This window comes from Eschrichtius robustus, chromosome 10 (assembly GCF_028021215.1).
Source record: "Eschrichtius robustus isolate mEscRob2 chromosome 10, mEscRob2.pri, whole genome shotgun sequence".
NCBI classification, from domain to species: domain Eukaryota; kingdom Metazoa; phylum Chordata; class Mammalia; order Artiodactyla; family Eschrichtiidae; genus Eschrichtius; species Eschrichtius robustus.
In genome coordinates, this window is record NC_090833.1 from 5,440,419 (window position 1) to 5,462,551 (window position 22,133).

At 53.7% G+C, this 22,133-nt stretch overlaps 1 protein-coding gene across 1 annotated transcript in view; it reads right to left on the reverse strand.

Moving 5' to 3' along the window:
- Positions 1-22,133, reverse strand: part of LAMC3 (laminin subunit gamma 3) — a 59,798-nt gene that overhangs the window by 13,228 nt on the left and 24,437 nt on the right. Inside the window, exons 6-19 of the mRNA XM_068552711.1 lie at positions 21,960-22,077; positions 20,667-20,765; positions 17,803-17,939; positions 17,358-17,408; positions 15,078-15,188; positions 12,985-13,177; positions 12,688-12,806; positions 10,321-10,539; positions 8,458-8,646; positions 4,565-4,810; positions 3,570-3,723; positions 2,759-2,901; positions 2,085-2,263; positions 631-766 (exon numbers count right to left, since the gene is read on the reverse strand). Of these exons, the coding sequence (XP_068408812.1) occupies positions 631-766; positions 2,085-2,263; positions 2,759-2,901; positions 3,570-3,723; positions 4,565-4,810; positions 8,458-8,646; positions 10,321-10,539; positions 12,688-12,806; positions 12,985-13,177; positions 15,078-15,188; positions 17,358-17,408; positions 17,803-17,939; positions 20,667-20,765; positions 21,960-22,077 (2,094 nt within the window). The remainder of the gene's footprint in view (positions 1-630; positions 767-2,084; positions 2,264-2,758; positions 2,902-3,569; positions 3,724-4,564; positions 4,811-8,457; positions 8,647-10,320; positions 10,540-12,687; positions 12,807-12,984; positions 13,178-15,077; positions 15,189-17,357; positions 17,409-17,802; positions 17,940-20,666; positions 20,766-21,959; positions 22,078-22,133) is intronic.

Sequence of the window (22,133 nt, forward strand, 5' to 3'; positions counted from 1 at the left end):
CTGTTAGTCTTGCAAACAGGTGCTCAGCTCACCTATGGCTGCTACAGGAGTACAGGTGCTTGTGAACACGAAATTTAACAAAATAAGCAATTCATGTTTGATGCTCCTAAATTTCAGTGTCCCAGGGACAAATTCCACGTGGACTTAATGACAATCTTTTTTCTTATTTACCCATTTATTTTCTATGCTGGGGATACAGCAGTGGGCAAAACGGCCAACAGTCAAAGACAGCAGGAACTTTACCTGTTCAGCACCTGGGACAGCGCCCCAATGATTATTTGTTGAATGACGACTCAACGAATAAACTCAACCCTGTCCTCACTGAGTTTATGGGTACAGTCTAGGTGGCGCAGGGGGCATGGGGACCGAGGCTATAGTCAGAGGCTGATATTAATAAAGCTACAAAATACAACTGGGTGAGGGATATTGAAAGAGAGGTCCGTGGGATGACGGGACTGCATAGCAGGAGGAACTCACTTAGCTGGGGAGGTCAGACAGGCTGTCCCAGCAAATGAGTTCTCCTAGGGGTGAACCCGACTGAGGTCAGACTGAAGGGCTCCAAAAGGGGCATCTGACCAGCCAGCCCCTTCCCCTTGCCTCCCAGTCTCCCACTCTGCTCTCCCACTGTACCTTGCAGCAGGGGGTGGCCCTGGTAGATGTCCCCCCGTGGGGCCTCTCCCTGTAGAATGTCCAGTGGTCCCCTGCCACAGTTTGACCCCTGCAGCCACCCTTCCATCAGGGTCAGTCTGGCCTTCAGCTTGGCAGCCTGGAGGGGTCAGGGAAGGAACGGTGTGTGAGGCTGGTGGCCTAAAGTCCTGCTTGGAAACCTCTGCCTGGCCTGCCCACCCCGAGCATTGCCTTCTCCAATCCTACCCTGGGCCCCAAAGCTAAGGACACACCGGACCTCTGAGAACCAACTGTGCCCACCCTGTCCCTTCCCTTCTCATACCCACAGCACCTGCTGGCATTCAGCCGACCACATCTCTGCCTTACTGAGGGAGGGATGGGAAGGGAAGCCCCAGGACGACTTCTGTCTGTTTTGCTATGTTCCCAGGACTTGGCACAGAGCAGGCATGTGACCCTTGCAGGCTGAGTGAGTGTGCTTTGCAACGTCTCCTAGCCCCATTCTTTCAATCATATGAACAATACACGCATTTATGGAGCACTTGCTAGGAGCCAGGTATGAGCGACCGCTGGCCACGCACCAGCTCACGTTCACCTTGTAACCACCCTAAGGGGCAGGGGATACAGGTCCCGAGCCCACGCCTCGATTCCAAAGTCCAAAATGCTCTGAAAACCTGCAAAGCTTTCCATTCCTTATTGGGTGGCAAAATCAGGTTGAAAAAACCCTGCACTCATCTAGAAAAAAACTGCTCTGAACAAGGCTACTTATGATCTTTATTTACCCCCTTGGTGTGACTATTCACCTGTTTTCCTGCAGACGTGTCACTGGGTTTGATTAGGGGGCTGGCCCAGGCACCGCTGGGAGTGGTACCTAATATTCAGCACACACCATCCTATCTTTCTACAGAACCATCACTGGTTTCAGGTAAGGGGCTGCAGGCCTGAACTATTTCATTTTGGAGTAGGAGAGACACACTGAAACTTACCAAGGCTGTCACCTGCCTGGGCATGTGACAACTAACAGGGTTGGTGGGGAGGGTAGGGGAACCCCAGAGGTCATGCTCCTGACCCCTGCACGACACCACCTCCCTGCTTGAAATACTACTTGTGTCCCATAATGGGCATTGCCCTCCTCCTGACCCTCCTTCAAAGGGCCTTCTGTGGTCTCGTCCCCATTGAACTTGAGAAAGTGTGAGACCTTGGCCTGGGTGGTCGGGAAGGACATGCCGCAGGAGCCACCTTTCTGCTGTCCGCTCAGGAGCCAGGGAAGGGCAGAGGTGGGGCTGGGCCAGGTGGCTGGGTGGGCACAAGAAGGAGGTGGCCGGTGGTCCCCGAAGGCCTGAGAGCTGCGGGTAAGTGGGCATTTCCCGGTGCCCAGCACAGAGCTGGTGCTCACTGGGGGCATGAAATGAACAGAAGGTGCAGCGGCCCTGGGCAGGGCCTGGATGGGGAGGGCTCACCTCCTTCTTCACCAGGGCGTAGCAGGACGGGCACTCCTGGCAGTGTGTGCCGCCGGCCGTGAGGAAGAAGTTGTCCTGGCAGAGGTCACACTTGTAGCCCACAAAGCCGGGCTTGCACACACACGTGCTGTTCTCATGACATTGGGCCGAGGCGGCACCCAGCGGGGAGCACCTGCAGGCTGGGGGGGGCCGGGGCAGAAGGCGCTGGGTGCCCTGATGGCCACCCCACACTGGAACCCCCAGGTCCCCTGCACCCTTGCACCTGGCTGCTCCAGACCCCGTGGGCAGCTCAAGTACATTCCTGGGTCCTTCCTGGGAGACTGATTCAGAAGGTTGGAGGTGATGACTGAGGGCCTGAGTTATTTCAGTGCCCCTGGGATCTGAGGACCAGTCAGGTTTAGGACTGCCACGCAGTCTAACCATACAAATGAGGCCCAGAGAGGTGACCTGATGGCCCCAGGCACACAGGAATTTAGCAGTGGAGTCTAGGACTAGATTCTTGGCCTCCTATGCTGTCTTCTGCTCTGCTCACTCACTCCATGTTCCCACGGCTGCTCTAAGAAAACCTGCCCCATGTCTGATCTCTCTCCTGCTGCATGGCCATCTTCCCCACTGGTCCTCTTTCCTAGAAGCCTCATTCTCTAGGCAGCCTGGGAAGGACCTGGCTTCCTTACCCCGGCAGCCCTTGATGGAGAAGCCGAAGAAACCCAGCTGGCATCTGTCACAGGCCTGGCCCTCGACGCCTGGACGGCAGGGGCACTGCCCGGTCTCGGGGTGGCACTGGTCCTCCTGGGAGCCCAGCGGGTGGCACTTGCAGCTACGATAAGGGAAGGGACCCAGGTCTGAGTCCAGCTCTGGGCCACTCCCAGCCCCACCTCTGCCGGCTAGGGCTGGTGATCACACCCTCTGTTGACAAGGCCCCATCTCTGTGTCTGCACATGTCAAACAGCTTCCCTCAAGCTGTGCCCCGGAAAGCACAGTCTCATAAAATGCTCCCCCCACCCCAAAAAAAAGGTATGGGGACATATATACATTTGGACTATACCCTTCAGTTGGAAAGTCACAATGCAATTAGCATATTAAAGGCCTGAGAAGTCTGGTCAGGAAGAAACCTGTTTGCTTCACTGGGCATTTCCCTGGAGTTCTCCACTGCTCCGTAAAGATGGTATCTAAGCTGCTGCTGTGGCCCAAAAGGTCACAGAGTGACGGAGTTACCGAGAAGGGAATCAGACACCAAACCAGCCCCTGCCCACCTGGACATCCCTTAGGGCTGCTCTTGGCCCGCATCCTGGGTTGGCAGGGCCATGAATCTGACCCCCAAGGGACCGTCCCTTTGTCCCCCTTCAGTGCAGGGCACAGTGTACCTGGCAGTGGGCCTAGGATGACACATGCCAAGCCAGGCCCCTCTCTGGAGGCTCCCTGGCGACTTCTTCCCTCCTGGAGAAACACCCAGGGGAAGGGCACCCACAGCCTCGCCCCACCCACCTCCGGCAGCCCCTGCCAGGCTGGAGGTCGTAGAAGCCAGGGCTGCAGTGGCCACAGTCCCGTCCGGTCACGTGAGGCAGGCAGGTGCACTGGCCGGTCACTGGGTCACAGGGTCTCTGCTCACTGACTGAGCCCTTCTGGTTGCAGCTGCAGGCTGGGGGTGGGAGCAGGAAAGCGTGTTGGGGAGCCATGCCGATCATCTGTTCAACCTTTGGGGACCCAGGAGAGGCAGAGAAGATGGGGAGCCCACAGAGATGACTCACATTCAGCTCAGACTCCTAAGCAGTCTCTGAAAAAAGGTTCTAGGGCTGGGCTTAAGTCTCAGCCCATTTTCTATGTCCTTGGAGAGACAGCCCAGAATAGTCGTGGTGGCAGATGGCCCTTCTGAGCCTGCCCTGAGTCCCCACAGGCTGGAGAGAAGGCCAGAAACTTGGTTGGGGGTTAGGGGCAGACCTCTGTTCCCACTGTTTTGGGTCACTTGTCTCTGCTCTCCTGGGCCCCATAAAACAAGAGGCTGACAGGTGCTGCAAGGAGCAGGGGCTCAGGAGCAAGTGAGTTTGGGGCAAATGCTGAGCTTCTCCCTGCAGCACTTCTGGAAGCCTCCCACGAGCTCATGCACGCTGTGGCCCTCTGAGAGGGCACAGAGGGCTGAGCATCTCGGTGGGGAGGCACGGCCTGACAGGAAGCCCAGGGGCAGGACAAACATGATGAGTGGCACAGGCCATCTGGGACAGTCTTGCATGCCAACTGTGGAGCATGAGATAAGTGCTGAATTATCCGGGCAAGAAAAAAAAAAAATCACAGGGTCAGAGTTGATCAGATCCCAAGGCTGAAAGACCTCGGAGGAGAGCAAACCCTTACACTTTCTTGACAAGGCAACAGGGAAGGTGAGTAACCTGCCTAAGGTTGCACAGCCTTGCAGAGCAGCCAGCTGGATCTGGTGGAGAAGGGGCCCACCACGCCCCACCCTGTGGGTCTGGGAGGGGGGCACTCACGCATGCATTTGTCTGCGGGCCGAGGGGACAGGGCGCTCCCGTAGAAGCCTTCCTGACAGCTCTCACAGTGGGCACCTGTCGTGTTGTGTAGGCATCGCAGGCAGCGGCCAGACAGGGGGTCACAGTTGCCCACTGCGTTGGGGTCCACGTTCCCACTGCACTGACACAGCTGGCAGGGCTGGGGGGCCCCAGAGAGCCCCAGCGGGTCCCCAAAAAAGCCATCATCACAGATCTCACAGCGCCACCCTGGGAAAGGAGAAACCTTGTGTGATTGAGGAACCCAGCCCGCTGGGTCCATGAGGGATGAGGCCGGGCACGAACCAAAGTAAGCTCCCTCAAGTCTCCTTGTGGAGCAGAGCAGGGGCTCTGGGGTCAGTCTGACCTGGGACCAGGGCCCAGCTGGGCCATTAGCAGGCTGTGTGGTCTTACGCAAGTCACTGTGCCTCTCTGAACTTGGGCTCCTTGTCTGCAGAGTGGGGACAATAATGGCAGCTACCTCAAAGGACTGTTGAGAAGGTTTGGTGAGATCACTTGTGCAAAGCACTTAGCACAGATCCTGGCACATGGCTGGTGCTCAGCAGTAGTGGCTGTTGTCACCCATTCACCATCATCACCCTCCTCGTCATCATGTCATCACCCACATTCTCCTCATCATCACCAGTCTCTTCATCAGCGCCTTGACCATCATCTTCATCATTATCATCATTACCGCCTTTGTCGCCGTCATCTTCTTCTTGATCATCTTTGTCATCATTATCATCCATCATCTTCATCATTATTGCCATCATCTTCACCATCATCACCTTCATCATCATCTTCATCACCATCTTGATCTTCATCATTAGCATCAACTTGATTACCTTCATCATCTTCATCATCGTCTTCCTTGTCTCCATCTTCAACAGCACTCTCACCCTCTTCTTCACCCTTCTGTCCCTCATCCTCTCCCCCGTCTCCCTCCCTCAGCTGTGGTTGCTTTTTCGTTTGTGGTTTCTGACCCCTTTGCCTTTTCTGCTTCTCATGGTTTCTGAACTCCATTTGGACTGTTTATTTCATACTCCCACCTTGCTTCCTGGGTTTGATCTGGGGCTGCTGCTTTATCTTCCAGCCCCAGGGTTACTGTGAGTCTCAAAAAAGATGGTGTGTGAGGAGGCCTTTGGAGGGTCATGGCCTGGGAGATTCACTCTGAACACAGATGGGGCATAAAAGAACACACTTGTACCATGTGCTTCATGCAGTGGCAGATCATTCTTGGTAAATACACCTTCCTCTCTGTGTATATCTGCATGAAACAGACGACTGGGGGCACTCTGGGGGTGGCAGGATGATGGGCATCTTAAGCTGTCTTCTTGCTTGTATGCCCATTCATGTTCCTCTTTACACTTTTACAAACAGTTTACATTGTTACAATGAGTATTACTAACTTTATAATTTAAAAAATAGCTACTGTCGTGGTGAAAAATAGTTGTGGGCTCCCTGCGTCCTCAAAGTTCATTGGTCCAGTTGAAATCAAGTTAATGCGACTAAAGGCGGGCAACCTTGAACACGGAGAGGAGGAATACTAAGGAAGAGATGAAAAAAAAAGAGAGAAAAGGAAGGAAAAGAAAAATCTGAATGGAGTTCAAGGTAGAGGCTAGTGTCTGGCTTTGAGACTCTGAAATAGAAATGAAGTAAGAGGGGGAAATTCAATGATTAGGACTCCACGCTCTCACTGCAGAGGGCCTGGGTTCAATCCCTGGTCAGGGAACTAAGATCCCACAAGCTGCGCAGCGCGGCCAAAAAAACAAAGTAAGATGGGCCAGGGGGAGATTGAAGCTGGTGATGAAGAATGTGGTCTCCATAGTTAACCTGCCATCCACCTGGGACCAAGTGAGGACAGCCCCCAGGTAGGAGGCAGCTGCAAGGGTTCAGGATGGTAGACAAGTGAGGCAGGCAGGGATCAGGACTTGACCCTGGTCAGTCCCGGCTCAGACTGTCTGGGTGAGGGCTTTGGCGGGACCTGAAAGATGCTGGTGTGGTAAAGGCAGGAACTGGTACAAAGCCCCAGGGCCTAACGTCAACCCCAGGCAGCCTTCCCAGAGTTCCCTCTGTGGACAGCAGTGCCTTGCTCCCCCGAAACCCTCCCTTGGGTAACTTCTCTACGTGTCCCCCCTCTCACTGAGTGGGATCCCCTCGTGTTGCAGACCAGAGGAAGCCACAGGCAGGGAGCCAGAAGATATGGGGAAGTTTATGGAAACAGAGGGGCATCATGATGGCAGGGGGCAGGGTCCTGTGGTGGGACCTCACTCCCTCAGTTCTTGGGACCCCTGCTCTGGGGCATCTCCCCAGCCCTGCTAGCCGTCAGGGAGCTGCTTTCAGAGTGGTCCCAACAAAGCAGGCATCTGACAGGACCGAGGTAATGGGCTGTCCTGATGCAGCCACAGGTACTAGATGTAGAACCAGATGTCTGGGAACCCTGGAACATTATGCCAAGTGAAACAAGCCAGACACAGGGTTTCCCTGGTGGCGCAGTGGTTAAGAATCGCCTGCCAATGCAGGGGACACAGGTTCGAGCCCGGGTCCAGGAAGATCCCACATGCTGAGGAGCAACTAAGCCCGTGCGCCATAGCTATTGAGCTTGCGCTCTAGAGCCTGCGAGCCACAAATACTGAGCCTGCATGCCACAACTACTGAAGCCCATGCGCCTAGAGCCCATGCTCCGCAACAGGAGAAGCCACTGCAATGAGAAGCCCGAGCACTGCAATGAAAAGTAGCCCCTGCTCGCCGCAACTAGAGAAAGCCCGCGTGCAGCAACAAAGACCCAATGCAGCAAGAAAGGAAGGAAGGAAGGAAGAAGCAAAGAAGCTAGACACAAAAGGACAAACACCGTCTGAGTCCACTTACATGAGGTACCCGGAATAGTCAAATTCAGAGACAGAAACTAGAATGGTGGATGGCAGGGGCTGTGAGGAGGGAGAACTATTAAACAATAATTTAATGGGTGTGAAGTTTCTATTTAGGATGATTAAAAAAAATTCCGTGGATGGATGGTGGTGATGGTTGCACAACATTGTGAATGTACTTAAGGCCAGTGAATTGTACACTTAAAAGTGGTTAAAATGGCAAATTTTGTGTTATGTGTATTTTGCCAAAATTAAAAAAAATCAATAATGGCATGTACCGAAAAACCATTGAACTGTACACTTTAAATGGGTGAATCATAGGGTATGTGAATAATATCTCAATAAAGCTGTTTTTTTAAAAAAAAATCAGCTGCCTAGGATGACTCTGAGTCCTGGAGCGGGAATGAGGAACAGGCAGAGGGCTGGGGATGGGGACACTTCTGCTTCAGACATTTATCTGGTGACAGTTTAAAATTTTATTTATTTATTTATTTGTTTGTTTGTTTGTTTGTTTATTTATTTATTTATTTATCTGATGCACCATGTGGCTTGCAGGATCTTAGTTCCCCGACCAGGGATCGAACCCAGGCCCACGGCAGTGAAAGTGCCGCGTCCTAACCACTGGATTGTCAGGGAATTCCCATGACGACATTTTTTTAAAGCTGAAAGTTCAATCAGAGGTTTTCCACCTTAGCTATGTAAAAGAATCAGCCAGGAAAATTGATAAGAATACGGATTCCTGAACTCTGTCTTAAGCTACTAAACCAGGCTCTGCGGGGCCAGGACCGGACATGAGGATTTCCAAAATCCCACGTGGTATGTTCAGTGGCCCAAGTTCTGACAGGAACCCATTCAGCCCGGGGCCTGGCTATGGGGCTATGAGACTCAGTGTCCCCAGAGGTCAGGCCTGTCACCCCTAAGCGGGGCCCTCTGTCATCTGTCACACTCCAGACCCAGGACTCACTCCTGGAGGCTGGGCAGAGGCAGGGCCCCAGGGCATGAGCCACTCACCTCTCTGGCCCGGGGGGCAGTGGGTACACACCACCTCTCTGCTCTCTGGGATGGTCATGCAGGCCGACTGTCCAGGGCACGGACAGGGCTGGCAGTCATCGGCTTGGCCTGTGAAGGGGTTGCCATAGAAACCTGGCAAGCAGTGCTCACAAGACGGGCCCTCGGTGTGGTGGCCGCATAGGCAGATCCCTGAGGGGCAAGACAAGCACCTGGTCACCACTGCCTGAGCCCAGACGCTCCAGAGACAGCAGGCAGGCTTCTGGCCGTGGGGGCCACAGAGCACGTCCCAGGCAGAAAAGGGGTGGGGACACTTCCAGGGTGGAGGCAGCATAGCCCAGGGATGAAGCGTCCAACCCAGGTTCCCATCTGCCACTTACTGACAGTGTGAACCTGGGCACCCCTGTGCCTCAACGTCCTCACCTGCAAAATGGGCATAAATGGCTCTGACCTCAAAAGGTTTTCATCAGGATTCAATGAGGCCATGCAGTCAAAGTGCCCTGCACAGTCTCTCGCACACAATTATTATTACCGTCGTCATTATTATTTTGTATTCCAAAACCTGTAACCGAACCAGCTGATGATACAGCTAGCATTTGCTGTCACGGTTTTCCTTTTCCTCTTCCTCTGTGTCCTCTTTTTCCTTTTAATTGAAGCCTCCGTGTCCTCTTAACTTCAGGGACAGTGACACAGACCCAGGATTCTGGCCTTGACATGAGGCTCCCGTTTAGGGGGTCTATGGGTTTCCAGAGGTTTCCTGGTCTCATAGAACAGAACCCCCGTCTCTGCCCACTGGTTTCTAATGAAGGGGATTCTGCAAACCCCCTTCTCCAGCCCCACAGCATCTGGAGTCTTCTCAGAGCCACTGCCAGGGACTAAGGGAGGAGCCTGGCCGAGAAGGGGTTAAGCAAGACCAGCACTTCCCAGAGGCCCCCAGCAGCACCCAGCAGGGACTGAGGGGAACAGGAGGGGAGGGGACGCAGGGCGGACAGGCAGAGCAGGGGTGGCATCCAGGGGGAGCTGTCACACCTGCCCTGCTTTCCACTGGTCCCTGTCTCGGCCCAGCACCCACACGCTCACTACCCCTCCTCCCATCCAGGGTGGACAGCAGTGGCTGCTGTGCCCATTTTACAGATGAGGACTCGCCCAAATGGAGCTGGAGGTCACGCCAAGGCAAGGGGCTCCGAGGGATGACAAACTAGTCCCATCTCATGTGACAACTCTCCTGGAGCCGTGCATAGAAGGACTATGAGGTCTCATCTGGCTCGATTAGTGATGCCTGCCATGGGCACAAGAAGCGGGGAGGCCCCTCATGTCGCCGGTGCATGCCCACCCTGGCTGGCCTGTTCATTCGCAGGTTACTGTGCTTTGTCAGCTGAGAAAAGCCATTCCCTTTCCGGAGACCCCAGCAGCTCCAGGAGAGCAGCAGGGCGCTGACCCTCCCACCTCCTGTGCGAGGGACCAGCGTCCAGCCCCTGTCAGGCGTCTCCTGCCCAGTGACTGTGGGCGAGGTCTTCCCCCAGGTTTCCTCTGCTACAATTGGGGATGAATAGCTTGGTACTGAACTTGTGGGAGGAGTAGCTCTGCCACCTATTGGCCGTGCAGCCTCCCTGCACCTTAGGTCCTTCACCTGTAAGACGGGACAGGAACGGTCCCGGCACCGCCAGGGGTTTTTGCAGGATTCAATGACATAGCATATAAAAAGGTGCCTAGCACTTGGAGGGACTCGAGGACACCATTTTATCGGTACTGTTTTTCGTGATCACTTATATGCTCATAGCTGACCCCATGCAGGTCAGTACTCATCTCGCTGTTCTGTGTGCCCAGGTGGCCTTGCGGGGGTGGGGGGGATGCAGGGAGACTCACCTGTGTTGGGGTCACAGGTGCCATGCTGGTTACAGGTGCAGGGAACACAGCTGACATAGGGACCCCCCAGTGGTGTCTCCCTCTTGTATCCCAGAGCACAGGACTCACAGAACTGGCCCGTGTAGCCCCTGGGACATGAGCAAGTCTCCACCCAGGAGGCTGGGGGGGAGAGCCCCCGCCGGGCCGACGTGAGCCGGACCTCAGTCAGGAACACTGGGCCTGCAGATCGAGGAGAGAGAGAAGGAGAGAGTTCCATGCACATGTTTCTCCCCCAAACCTTCCTATTCACATATGTAAAAGGCAAAGGGTTGTTGGCTCACGTATACAAAGGCAGTCCACGAATCCCTTACAATGTTTAAAAAACAGACCAAGGGCAAAGGAAAAAATAGGTAATTTTCAGAAGGAGAAATAGATATGGCTGGGAATTTTACAGAAAGACATTCACTCTCACTGGTTATTAAAGACGTGTACATTTAAAGAGTGCTATCATTCACGACCCTCAGATTGGTGAGCATTTTACAGATCAGTGACAGTGGAGGATGTGGGTGTGGGGAACTCAGGCACGGGACTGTGGGAATACAAATCAGGAGGTCCTGCTCCTAGCAACAGGGGAGAAGCTCCTATCAGACCAAGCTTCCCACAGAAAACAACTAGAAACTTGGGACAAAATATAAAAACTATCTGTAAACGCTGGCGGAAAACCAGAGCAGGTAAATAGGGGAGGAGAGTGGACACTGTCATCAGAATATAATTGGCACAGCCTTGCTGAAGCAAAATTTGATAGCATGTGTCAAAATGTAAAGTGTACACTCTTTGACCTAACGTTTCCGTTTTGAGGAATTTGTCCTAAAGACACACTTGCACGAGGATAAAAGACCTTTATACGAAGCTGTTCCCTGCAGCGCTGCTGGCAGCGGTGAAAAGCTGGAAACCACTTCAATACCTATGAATAGGGGAATGGGTAAAACTTTATAGAGCATATCTACCACGGAGTGATACGCGGTGGACATAGAGAGCCAGCCTTTTCTACGTGTAAGGCAAGTAAAAACCTCCAGGATGCACCGTTAGCTGAAAAAAGCAAGTGGCAGATCATTATACTGTGGGATCACATTTCTGTATTAAAAAAATACCAATGTAAGTACATGCACACAGAAAGGTCTGGAGTGATACACCCCAGAACGTTACCAGTGGGCAGAGGAGGTTTGGGGGGTGGGGTGAGATGAGTATCAATACATCCACGTGCGTCTCCAGTTCACACCCAGCACGGGCCTGGCCTAAGTAGATGCTTTGTAAACATCTGTTAACTGACGGCTGAGTGAGTGACAGAAGGAAGTTCTGGAAGCTGCTGGAAAGAGTAAAAATGAAATTCCTGCAAGGGGTGTCTGGGGAGCAGGGAGTACTGGCAAGGATGATGGGGATGAAGGCAATTAAACCACAGCCCCAAAGAGGAGGAAGGTCTGGGGCTGGAGGGGGCTGGGTTACAACCCCCAAGCCTTGGACTCAAAGGGGCCCCAGGAAAAGCTGGCCATCTAAGCCAGGGGTTCTCAAAAGGAGCAAATCACCCTCCTAGAAGCAGTGACTGTTTGGAATTCATGTGGTTATTTTAAAATATCATTTACTTTCCTTTTATTTATTCTGTGTACTACAGTTAGAATATTATACTGTTTTTTAAAAATTGTGTCTAGGTTATAATATCTGTGAATTTCATTTCCAGATAGTAAAAGGGGTGCTATATATGAAAGATCTGTTCTAAAAAGGGGCATGGAGGATCCCTGGCCTAGGCACATACAGGTACGGGGTGGGGAGGAGAGAAAGTACATTAAGGAAAAAGGGAGGAACCAGGAACAGTCAGAGGACCGTCAGGGCAATCACCCAGTGACCAGGATGGGAGGTGGTGAGAAGTCCCGGTTGAAGTTGTGATGACTTAGCTGGCTGGTTGAGAGGGTTTAGAAACCAGGCTTTCTCTAGGTGCAACACCTCCGATCACCAGCAGGGGGAAGCGATCCCCTGCAGCCAGCACCAACCTAGGGCCCTCTAGGGTCCAACCTCCTGGCAGTGGCGGACTCCGCCGTGGTGCGACCACGCCAGGTTCTTGGCTGCCTTGTGGCCAAGCACCCGTCCCTTACAGCTGCCCATCCTCAGGCCCCTCACCTGTCCAGCCCCTGCCTCTGTTCTCAGCACCCACTCCTGCTGCCCTTACTGGTTATATGAACTTGGGCAAGTGTCCCAACCTCTCTGAGCCTCAGACTCCTTCGTGGTAAAGTGGGGACGGTGACCACCTGCTGTGAGGACTCAACAAGGCTATGCACGAAAGAGCCCGGGGGCCTGGCTGGTTTGGGGGCCGGGGGTGTCCCTATCATGACTAACCGGAAGGGCTGGCGCTGTGGCCGCTGGCTTGGATGCGCAGAGCACTCAGATTGGTGAGCAGCCGCTGGAAGTGGAAGGGGGGCAGCGGAGGGTCCACGTCCTCGGAGGTCTCTTGCAACCTGGCAGGGGGAGGGGGTCAAAGCAGAACCTGAGGCCCGGGGCAGGTGGTGCCAGGAAGCCTCCAGCAGGAGTGGGGAGGGCGGGAGCCCCCAGAACCCGGGGAACCAAGTGTGCCTGGACCTCAAGGACCATCCCGACTGTTCGACCCCATCTCTCAGGACAGAGCAGGACACTTACAGGAACTTGAGCTGGACCTCCCCCGGCTGTCTGGCGTCCAGGTGGCTGGGTGAGCTGGAATGCCGCAGAGTCAAGGTCAGACCCGCCCCTTCCAGCCTCAGCCTCGCAGGGATGGGGGAGCCCCTGGGGGGGACCCGGAATGTCAGTGTGAGGGGCTGCCCATAGCTGAACCGCTGGTCTCCCAGGAACTTCTCTGAAGACAAGAGAGGGCAGCTTTGACGGTCTTCACTTAATTAGCTGGATTTTACATGTCTACACTGATTTTATTGGCAATTAAACCTTCAAAAGATAAAACTACAAAATCAAAGGGTCCCTGCACAGAAGATGCTGAGAGAGGCCCACTCATACCTCCGCAGACAAGGCTGGCTTCCTGGGCATGTGACCTTGGCAGTTACCTGGGGCCCCACGCCCGGCTTAACGCTCTGCTGTCACTATCTTGACACTCTTAAGACTTTTATCTTGGACCTTGGGTTTTATAAGTGAAGTGCCATGGGACAAGGGAGTCTATACAGGAGCAGAGGAGAAACTCACAGTATGCAAGGCGGTGGCACCTGCCTGCCCGTTCACGTAGCGCTCATGACGCCCAACACCCTGTGAGCTCAGAATCCCTAGGGACCCACATCCATGGCATTTAGTGAGGCTCAAAGCGAGTACCAGGCAAGCGTGCTACACGTGTGACTAAGTAGGGGCACTGACAGCCCCCAAGGGCCACACTTTCCATGGGAATCAGAACTTGCTTCCAGTGGAAAGAAGGCAGATGCACAGAGGACCAAGGGGCCCTATCATAGCCTGTCTTACTTTGTCATTTCTCTGTATTAGCCAAGTGCTTAGGCGGAAAATCATGACACAGAAGGAAAGGGACCAAAAGACACCCCATCCTTCCTCCCTTCAGGCCCTCTGTACTCACGAGTGTTTGTTGAATGTGTGCGTAAAAAGAAGTGAAATAAAAACGGTTGAGTTCGCCCACCACCTGCCCTGCCCACTGCAGTGTGCCCAGCACACCCAGCAGAGAACCCAGCAAACACTTTTTGAGTGAGTAACTCCTTAAATCCGTTGACAAAGCAGCGAGGGAACAGAGTGTGTTTTCTGCTCTCGGGCTTCTGAACTTGGAACACCTGCCCCAGGAGGGGACCCGAGGACCCCATGTCCTTTGCTTCCTGGCTGCAGGGCACATGGGTGCTGCATCCACACAGCTGCTCAGATGTCTGAGTGCCACCTCTCTAGCCCTTCTTGCATAGAGAGGGAAAGGGCAGGACTGGGTGAAGGGAGCCAGTGGACCCCAGATCTGGCCACAGTGGAGCTAAGAATGGGCTCCAGGCTCCTGGTCTGATACAGTTTCCAGGAGACCAAAGCTGCCCTAGTTGGTGGGGAGTGGTTCAGAATAATCTAGAACTTCTTGCTTCTACAGGAATACCATGGCCTCGGGCATGGGTGTGCGGTGGCCTGGCGGGGTGAGACGCTGATGGGAAACGCGCAGGGATTGTCTGGGGTGCGACAGTGGCCTGAGGGAGCCCTGGGTGGCAAGGCTGTGATGAGGAAGCAGAGGCTGAGGGGCACGTGATCGGCAGGAAAATGGCCCCCAAAAGTGTCCAGGTCCTGATCCCTGGAATCTGTGAATATGTTGTGCTGCATGGCGGGGGCAATTAAGGTTGCAGTGGAATTAAGGTTGTTAATCAGCCGGACCTTAAAGTAGAGAGATTATTTTAGATTATCCAGCTGGGCTCAATGTAATCACAAGGGTCCTTCAAAGATGGGAGAGGAAGGCAGAAGAGGTGGTGTCAGGAAGATGCAACATGAGAAAGATTTGACCGGCTTTGAAGGAGGAAGGGCCACGAGCAGAGGGATGCAGGCCGCCTGGAGAAGCTGGAAAAGGCCAGGGAACGGATTCTCCCCCAGAGCCTCCCCCAGAAGGAGCACAGCCCAGCCGACACCGCGATTTCAGCCCAGCAAGCCCCGTTTTCGACTTCCGACCTCTAGAACACTAAAGAGAATACATCTGCGTTGCTTTTAGCCACTACGTTGGTGGTAATCGGTGACAGCAGCCGCAGGAAATGAACACGGGCAGCCCTGCCCCTGCCTGTGGAGGCAGGTACCTGGTGCTGTGAGCTCTTCCTTGTTCTCTGGGTCCAGGAGAAGCCCCCTCGGGCTCCATTGTGCAGGATGCTCTGGGCCCCCCATGCTTCTGGTCCGCCAGCCCTCGGCTCCTGGACAGCAAACACACACACGCCCCTGTGAGGCCCTGGAGGGTGGCCTCTGCCCCCTCCCACTTCACACCCTTTCCCGGGTCCCAAGGGCGACCCCCAGAGGCCTGAGTGCAGCCTGAAACACCAGGACCCAGGGAGGGGAGAGACTGTTCTAGAGACAGGCCAGGGGGGATGAGAGCCGGCTGGTGCTAGCAAACGCTCCGTGCCCAGAGCCAGGCAGCTCGGATCCCCATTCCGGATCAGGACGGGGGTCTTGGGGTGGGAGGTGGCTCCAGAAGGAGCTAGGAGGCTCAGAGACCCGGCTCTGTTGGGGCACAGTCAGACCTCTGGGCCTGCCCTGCCCCTTCCGTGGGCGTTTTTTTTTTTTTTTTTTTTTTAATATATATTTATTTATTTGGCTGCGCCGGGTCTTAACTGTGGCACACCGGATCTTTAGTTGCAGCATGTAGGCTCTTAGCTTCAGCATGCAGGATCTAGTTCCCTGACTAGGGATCGAACCTGGGCCCCCTGCATTGGGAGCATGGAGTCTTAACCACTGGACCACCAGGGAAGTCCCCTTCACTGGGCTTTGAGCACATGATGAGGACATGAGGACAGCCCGGAGACCCCATTGTGGGCCGTCTCTAACGAGACTGGACCTGACCTCGTCTTCAGGTCTTTAGAGGATTTCCTCGCCCGTGACCTCACCACCCCGTCCTTCCAGGTGTGTGTGCCACGAGCCCCACTGCACCCAGGGAGGCCACCTGGTTAGGAAGTGGCCAGGTCAGGGTGGGACCCCAGTCCCAGTTCAGTCCACCCTCCCTCTGGTGATGGCAGTACACCAGGCACAGTCGGGCACAGAGCAAGTGACCTCCAGAGGGCGCTCTCCAGGGTGGCAGCTGGAGAATAGGGTGGAGGCCCAACACCTGGGGCACCCAAGGGGTGAGGAGGGAGGGATGAAGAAACAGAGAGAGGTCAGAAAGGGGAAGTCCGGGGCTCCTCCGTGCTAGACTAGGCTCTGCCCCTTTGCTGGCTGTGTGACCCTGGGCAAGTTACTTAACCTCTCTGAAGCCAGCTAGTGCCTCATCTGCAAAATGGGGGCAATGAGGTACTGTGGTCCCGGTAGCAGTTCTCAAGTTGGTTTGAATATCCTGGGAGATCCCTAAGGCTCTTTCCGGGGGTCCATGGCGTCAAACTATCTTCTAAATAACATTAAAATGTTATTTGCGTTTTTCATTCTCTTTCTCACGGCGAGAATTTTCCAGAAGCTACAGGATGTGTGATATCACAACAGGCTAAATGGCAGAAGCCGTGGTAAAAATCAGCTGACTTCTATTAAGCCAGACCTTAAAGAGAGGTGCAAAAATGTAAAACGGGCAGCACTCTTCTCAAAGTTTTTTGTCTTTTAAAAAGAGGGTTATTTTTCACAGGCAGAAGTTATATTTTGTTATAAGTTTACTACGGTCATCTGTAAATGAATTAATACACAGATATTTAAAAACTACTGTTTTAATTTCTAATACAGAAAATATCCGTATAAACAACCCACATAAACAAAAGGACTTTGAGGTTCTCTCTAATTTTCAAGAGCATGAAGGGATCCAGAGATCAAAGAGTTTGAGAACTGCTGGCCGAGGGTGTTAGTGAGATCACGTGAGATGCTGAGACTGAAGTGCCAAACCCAGGGCTTGGCTCCAAGTGAGGAGGATCGTGATGTTATTCTAGGATCTATAAAATGAGTCCCTTCTGACGCTGACATCCTGGACTACAGCCCAAGTGACCACAATGCAGTCCCCATTCCAAGCCCCGCTCGGTCCTGCTTTCTGCGTGGTGTCCAGCAGAGGGCGCACTGCTCCCCCTGCATCTGGGGTGCCCCAGAGCCAGCCCTGAGGTTCTAGCTCCCTGGGGTAGATGCGGGGGTGGGGAGACTCAGTGGGCATGGCAGGGACCCACTCAGGCCATGATTTAATGCAGAATTCAGAGCTCCACTGCTTTCCTGCTCCAAAGATCCACCTGGAGCTGGGGACCCAGGTCCCCACAGCACCCCTGGACCTAGAGAGAAGACCTGCACAGCAGTGAAGAGCAAAACTCGGGAGCTGATGAACCCAAGGTGCCAACAACTAAGTTACGTGACCTTCCTTTTCTGGGCCTCAGTTGCCTCATCTGTAAAATGGGGATGAGAATATCTACCTGCCAGGGAATCCAGGAGGTTCCATGGGCATAACGAGCTCCGCATGGTGCCTAGCATACAGCAGCTGCTCAATAAATGGAGGCCAGGGGATCGAGCCCGGATCCCCAGCACTAGGATACACCAAGGGGGCCAAGGAGCAACTGGAAGTTCCCCCACAGTCTCCAAAGGCTGCCAGGTGCCCACCCCCCACCCCTGGCAGCGGCCAGGAGGGAGCCAAGGGGTGCAGGTAGGTGCTGGGGGTACTGAAGGACCCAGAGGGGCACGGCCGGTGTGTAGGCCTGTGGGAGACGCCTGGGCTGGGGCCCGAGGCTGCCCCCTCCTTTCCACACTCACCCATACCACCATCGCAGGATCTCCCCAGAGCAGGACCCAGGACCGCCCGTCCCAGCTGGGCTGGGAAGCAGACCCCTCGGAGGTGGCTGCAGGGGGGGGGGCACTTCTTACCCCGGCGGAAGTCGGAGAGGATGTGGTACTCCCGGAAGTGGGGAGCGGCCGCACACACCCTGGAGTGGCCATAGCAGAAGCAGCTGCTGCAGCCGGCTGGGCTGTGGGACTGCAGGCTAAATGTGCCCCGGCGACATCTGCAATGGAGGTGGACATGCCCACGGGGGCCAGATGAATTGGCTACATTCGGGGGATCCCAGCTAGACTAACCAGAGCCCAGAATCACTGGGGAAAGTTGTTTTAATTTCAGATTTACAGAAGAGTTGCAAAGATTGTAGACACGAGTTCCCATGGCCTCTTCACCCAGCTTTTCCTAATGTTAACATCTGCCATTACCAGGGTACGTTTATCAAAGCCAAGAAATTAACACTGATTAACGTTATTTCCTAAACCCCAGACTTTATTAGGATTTCTCCCCCTTTTCCACGAACATCTGTTTTCTGCTCCAGGATCCCATCCAGGACATGGCATTACATTTAGTGGTGTCCTTAATCTCATCTGTAACAGCTTCTCGGTCTTTCCTGGACACTTTTGACAGTACTGGTCAGATATTTTGTAGAATGTCCACTGTTTGGGTTTGTCTGGTGTTTTTCAAGATTAGACTGGGGCTGTGGGTTTGGGGAAGAAATAGAGGCGAAGTGCCCTTCTTCTCACATCATATCAGGGTAAATGATACCTGTGTGATGTCACTGGTAATGTGTGACATCACTGGTCATGTATGATGTCACTGGTAAAGTTAACCTTCACCATTTAGTTAAGGCGCTGCCTGCCGGGTTTCTTTTCTTTTCTTTCTTTTTTTTTTTAAATATTAATTTATTTGGCTGCGCCAGGTCTTAGTTGCAGCACACAGGATCTTCGTTGCCATGTGCGGGATCTTTAGTTGCTGCACGCGAACTCTTAGTTGTGGCATGTGGGATTGAGTTCCCTGACTAGGGATCGAACCCGGGCCCCCTGCATTGGGAGTGCGGAGTCTTAACCACTGGACCACCAGGGAAGTCCCTGCCAGGTTTCTCCACTGCAAAACTGCCATATTCTAGTCGTCAAAAGCAAGTCACTAAATCTAGCCCAGGGTCAAGGGGAAGGGAATTAAGCTCCACCTCTGGGAGGGGGGCAGTAATCAAAGAATTGTGGACCTATGGTGAAAGCACCACAGTAATTAGTAAATATTTTGAGGGAGATATTTGGGGGCTATGCAAATATCCTGTTTTTCCCTCAAGTTCTGCCCACGAATTTCAGCATTCATCAGCGGCTCTGGCCTACAGGGATCGTTACTCTGATATTGTAACAGTGCTTTAATATTTCCCTCACTCCTTCTCCATTTATAATGTGGAATTCTTCTGCCAGGAAGATTTGTCCCTTCATCCCCCTGTATTTATTTATTCACTCATCTATTTATATCAGTGTGGACTCGTGGATGTTTATTTTATACTTTGGATTATAATCCGATATTGTTGTTATTTATTTTGTTCCAGCTCTGGGAACTCTTTCAGGTTGGCGCTCATGTCCGTTTGACACGGGCCCCCATCCTGGTTTGGGGTTTTCTGGGTTTGTCTTTGTCTGGTTTTGTTTTTAAGCACTTCCTGGCTTTCTACAAGATGCTTCAGGCTCATCCTGTGTTTTCCCCGCCCCAGCCCCAGAATCAGCCATTTCTCCCAGGAGCCCTGTAGAGGCCTTTTACAAACACATATTCCTGGTTTGCACCATGGGGGCTCCATTCGGGCCGATCCAGGTGGAGGAATCCAATTCATAAGAAGCTGCCAATTACCCCAAAGCTGGGCCAGCTCCAACGAACACACCTCACCAGCCCTCCCATCTCACAAACAGGTAAAGTGAGGCTCAGAGGCGGACCTCCTCAAGGTACGAGGCAGTGGCGTAGAGCTGGTGGGATCTAGTCCCCCAACTCCACTCTGTCTCTTCAGCTTGAGGGGTCTTGGGGGAAGGAAGACCCAGCAGGGAGTCGACCTCCCACCCCAGGGCCCACAGGCCCCGCGTGGACAAGGTGAGAGTCAAGGCCGGGCTTCTTCCTGAACCAGTAGAGGCCCAACATAGTCTGGCAAGAGTCGAGTCCACAATATACTGCCGTGTCAGGTTCCCCACACATGGCCCATGGCCAGAGGATCAAAGAGGCCCTGGCACACCCCACGCTGGCTGCAAAGGCTTCAGAGGTTGGAGATGAAGCCAGGAAGAGGGGACAGAGTGTGCCCAAGGACGTAAACCCACATTTGTCTGCCAGCCCATTGCTGGGGCTAGGAGGCCCCCTAAACACATGAAGGAGGAAGTACAGGGAAAAGTCCTTCTGCCTCATTGAGCCTTAGAAGCTCCATTTGTACCATGATAGGATGGCAAGGATGGCAAACAAGCTTGAATCTCAGCTCAATTGGTGGGAACTTCTTGGAGCAGGGCGTAGAGAAGGATTCTGAGGTTACAGTAGAGCTCATGGTAAACTGCTGTGGTCCATTGGTGATGTCTGCCCTGGGTGTGAGATGGGAGGGTTGTGGTAGCGCTCTATTAGTGATGTCTGCCCTGAGTGTGAGATGGGAGGGTTGTGGTACGAGTACCATGTATCTGCTCTCCCTGGATTAGATGGTCTCTCCTATCCTTTCTAGCTCTTTCTTTTCAGGATTCTGAGCTAGGGGAAAAAAGATGTATTTTCACAGCTTATGAACTCTCAGTGGTGGTGGGTCAAAGTATAAATGGTATTGTAAAGTCTTTAGATAATAACTTCCTGGGTGTCAGATCCATGGTGTTCCAGGAAGGGTGCCAGGTGGTGGGGTTGCCCAAGTCTGGGAGGAAGATGGCCCCTGCTCCTCCCACCACCACTGAGGTCACTTCCAGCAGGCTTGGTATTGGGTCGGTTCACCCACCTGTCACACAGGTTGCCTTCCACATTCTCTTTGCAGGGGCAGCGGCCACTGCGGGGATCACAGGTGCCCAGGCTGCCAGCGGGATTGCAGGCACAGGGTCTGCCAAAGAGAGAGGACAAGAGGAAAGCGTCCAACGAGCAACTCCAGAGTGGGAATAGCCCACGCTCCTTGGAAGGAATCTCTCTATCCTTCCCCACGCCCGAGAGGAACAGGAGGCAGGCTGACCCAAGAGCCTGCCCCCTGGCTCTACTGTTCCCACTGAGTGAAGGAAGTGACCCATCCGTTCATCCTTCCATCCACTGATCCCTTTATTCATCCTTCCATCCTTCTATCCATCCCACCCACACACCTATTCACTCACCCATCCATGCATTTTCCATCCACCCACCCATCCATCTACCCATCCATCCATCCATCCATCCCCCATCTCATAAGACATGGTCCCTGTCCTCACAGAGCCTAGAGTCCAGTGAGGATGGACAGGCAAACAGGTAGATGCTGTACTTTGATACAAGCTATGGGAGAGAATGTACAAGAAGAGGCTGTGGCAGCACCAATGAGGTGTCTGGAGTGGGAACGAGGTGGGGAGTTGTACCTTGGCTGAAAATTAAAGAATGAGTAGGACTTTGTTCAGACACAGGCCGGGGAGAGGTAGGGTGTTGAGGGAGAAGAGAATGCTCTAGGGTGGGAGAAGTGGCATGTACAGAGGCCCAGAGGCCATAGAGACCCTGGGGAAGCATCCAGGTCCCCACCTAATGGCCAGTTTTATGCCTGAACCACTGAGTATTTTGAGAGAGATCTGAGACTCCCCAAACCTCCCCAATGGCATTTCCACTGCCTTTCAAATATACAAGGAGACTGGTGCAATGAACCAAAGCCAAGGTCATTTAATAGTACTTCTGAATTTATAAGGGCCTTATTTTTTTTGGTCATTGTGTATTTTCTCAATCAAGTGACAGTAAAGTGTTAGACCCTCTTCTGAGGTCCAGACCCCAGTAGCCCCTGCCCATCTCTGTCCCCCTGGATGCCCCACAAGCACTGCAGACTCAGCCTCTCCCCACCCTGTGCTCCCCTTGCCATGAATGGCCTCCCTTCGCCCAGGTGCCTGAAGCAGAACCCCAGGGGGTCAGCCTTCATCCCTTCTTCCTCTTCCGCTCCCAGGTAACCACCTGCTGCCAACTCTGCCTTCCGAGGGGCTTGGGACTCTCCCTCCTGCTTCCCATCATTCAGTCCAAATCCGCCGCCGTGCGCCCTTGCTGGGTCATCTACACCCACTGTCCCCACCGCCCTCACCTGCAGCCGCCCTCACTGAGCGAGTGGAACCCGGGCAGGCAGCGGTCACACTTCCAGCCCGTCACCGTGGGCTTGCAGATGCAGGTGCCGGAGTCATTGCATTGGAGGTGCAGGGAGCCTGGGGAGGAAGGGCACAGGGCAGTGGGAGCCCGTGGCGGTGGGCGAGGGTGGGGG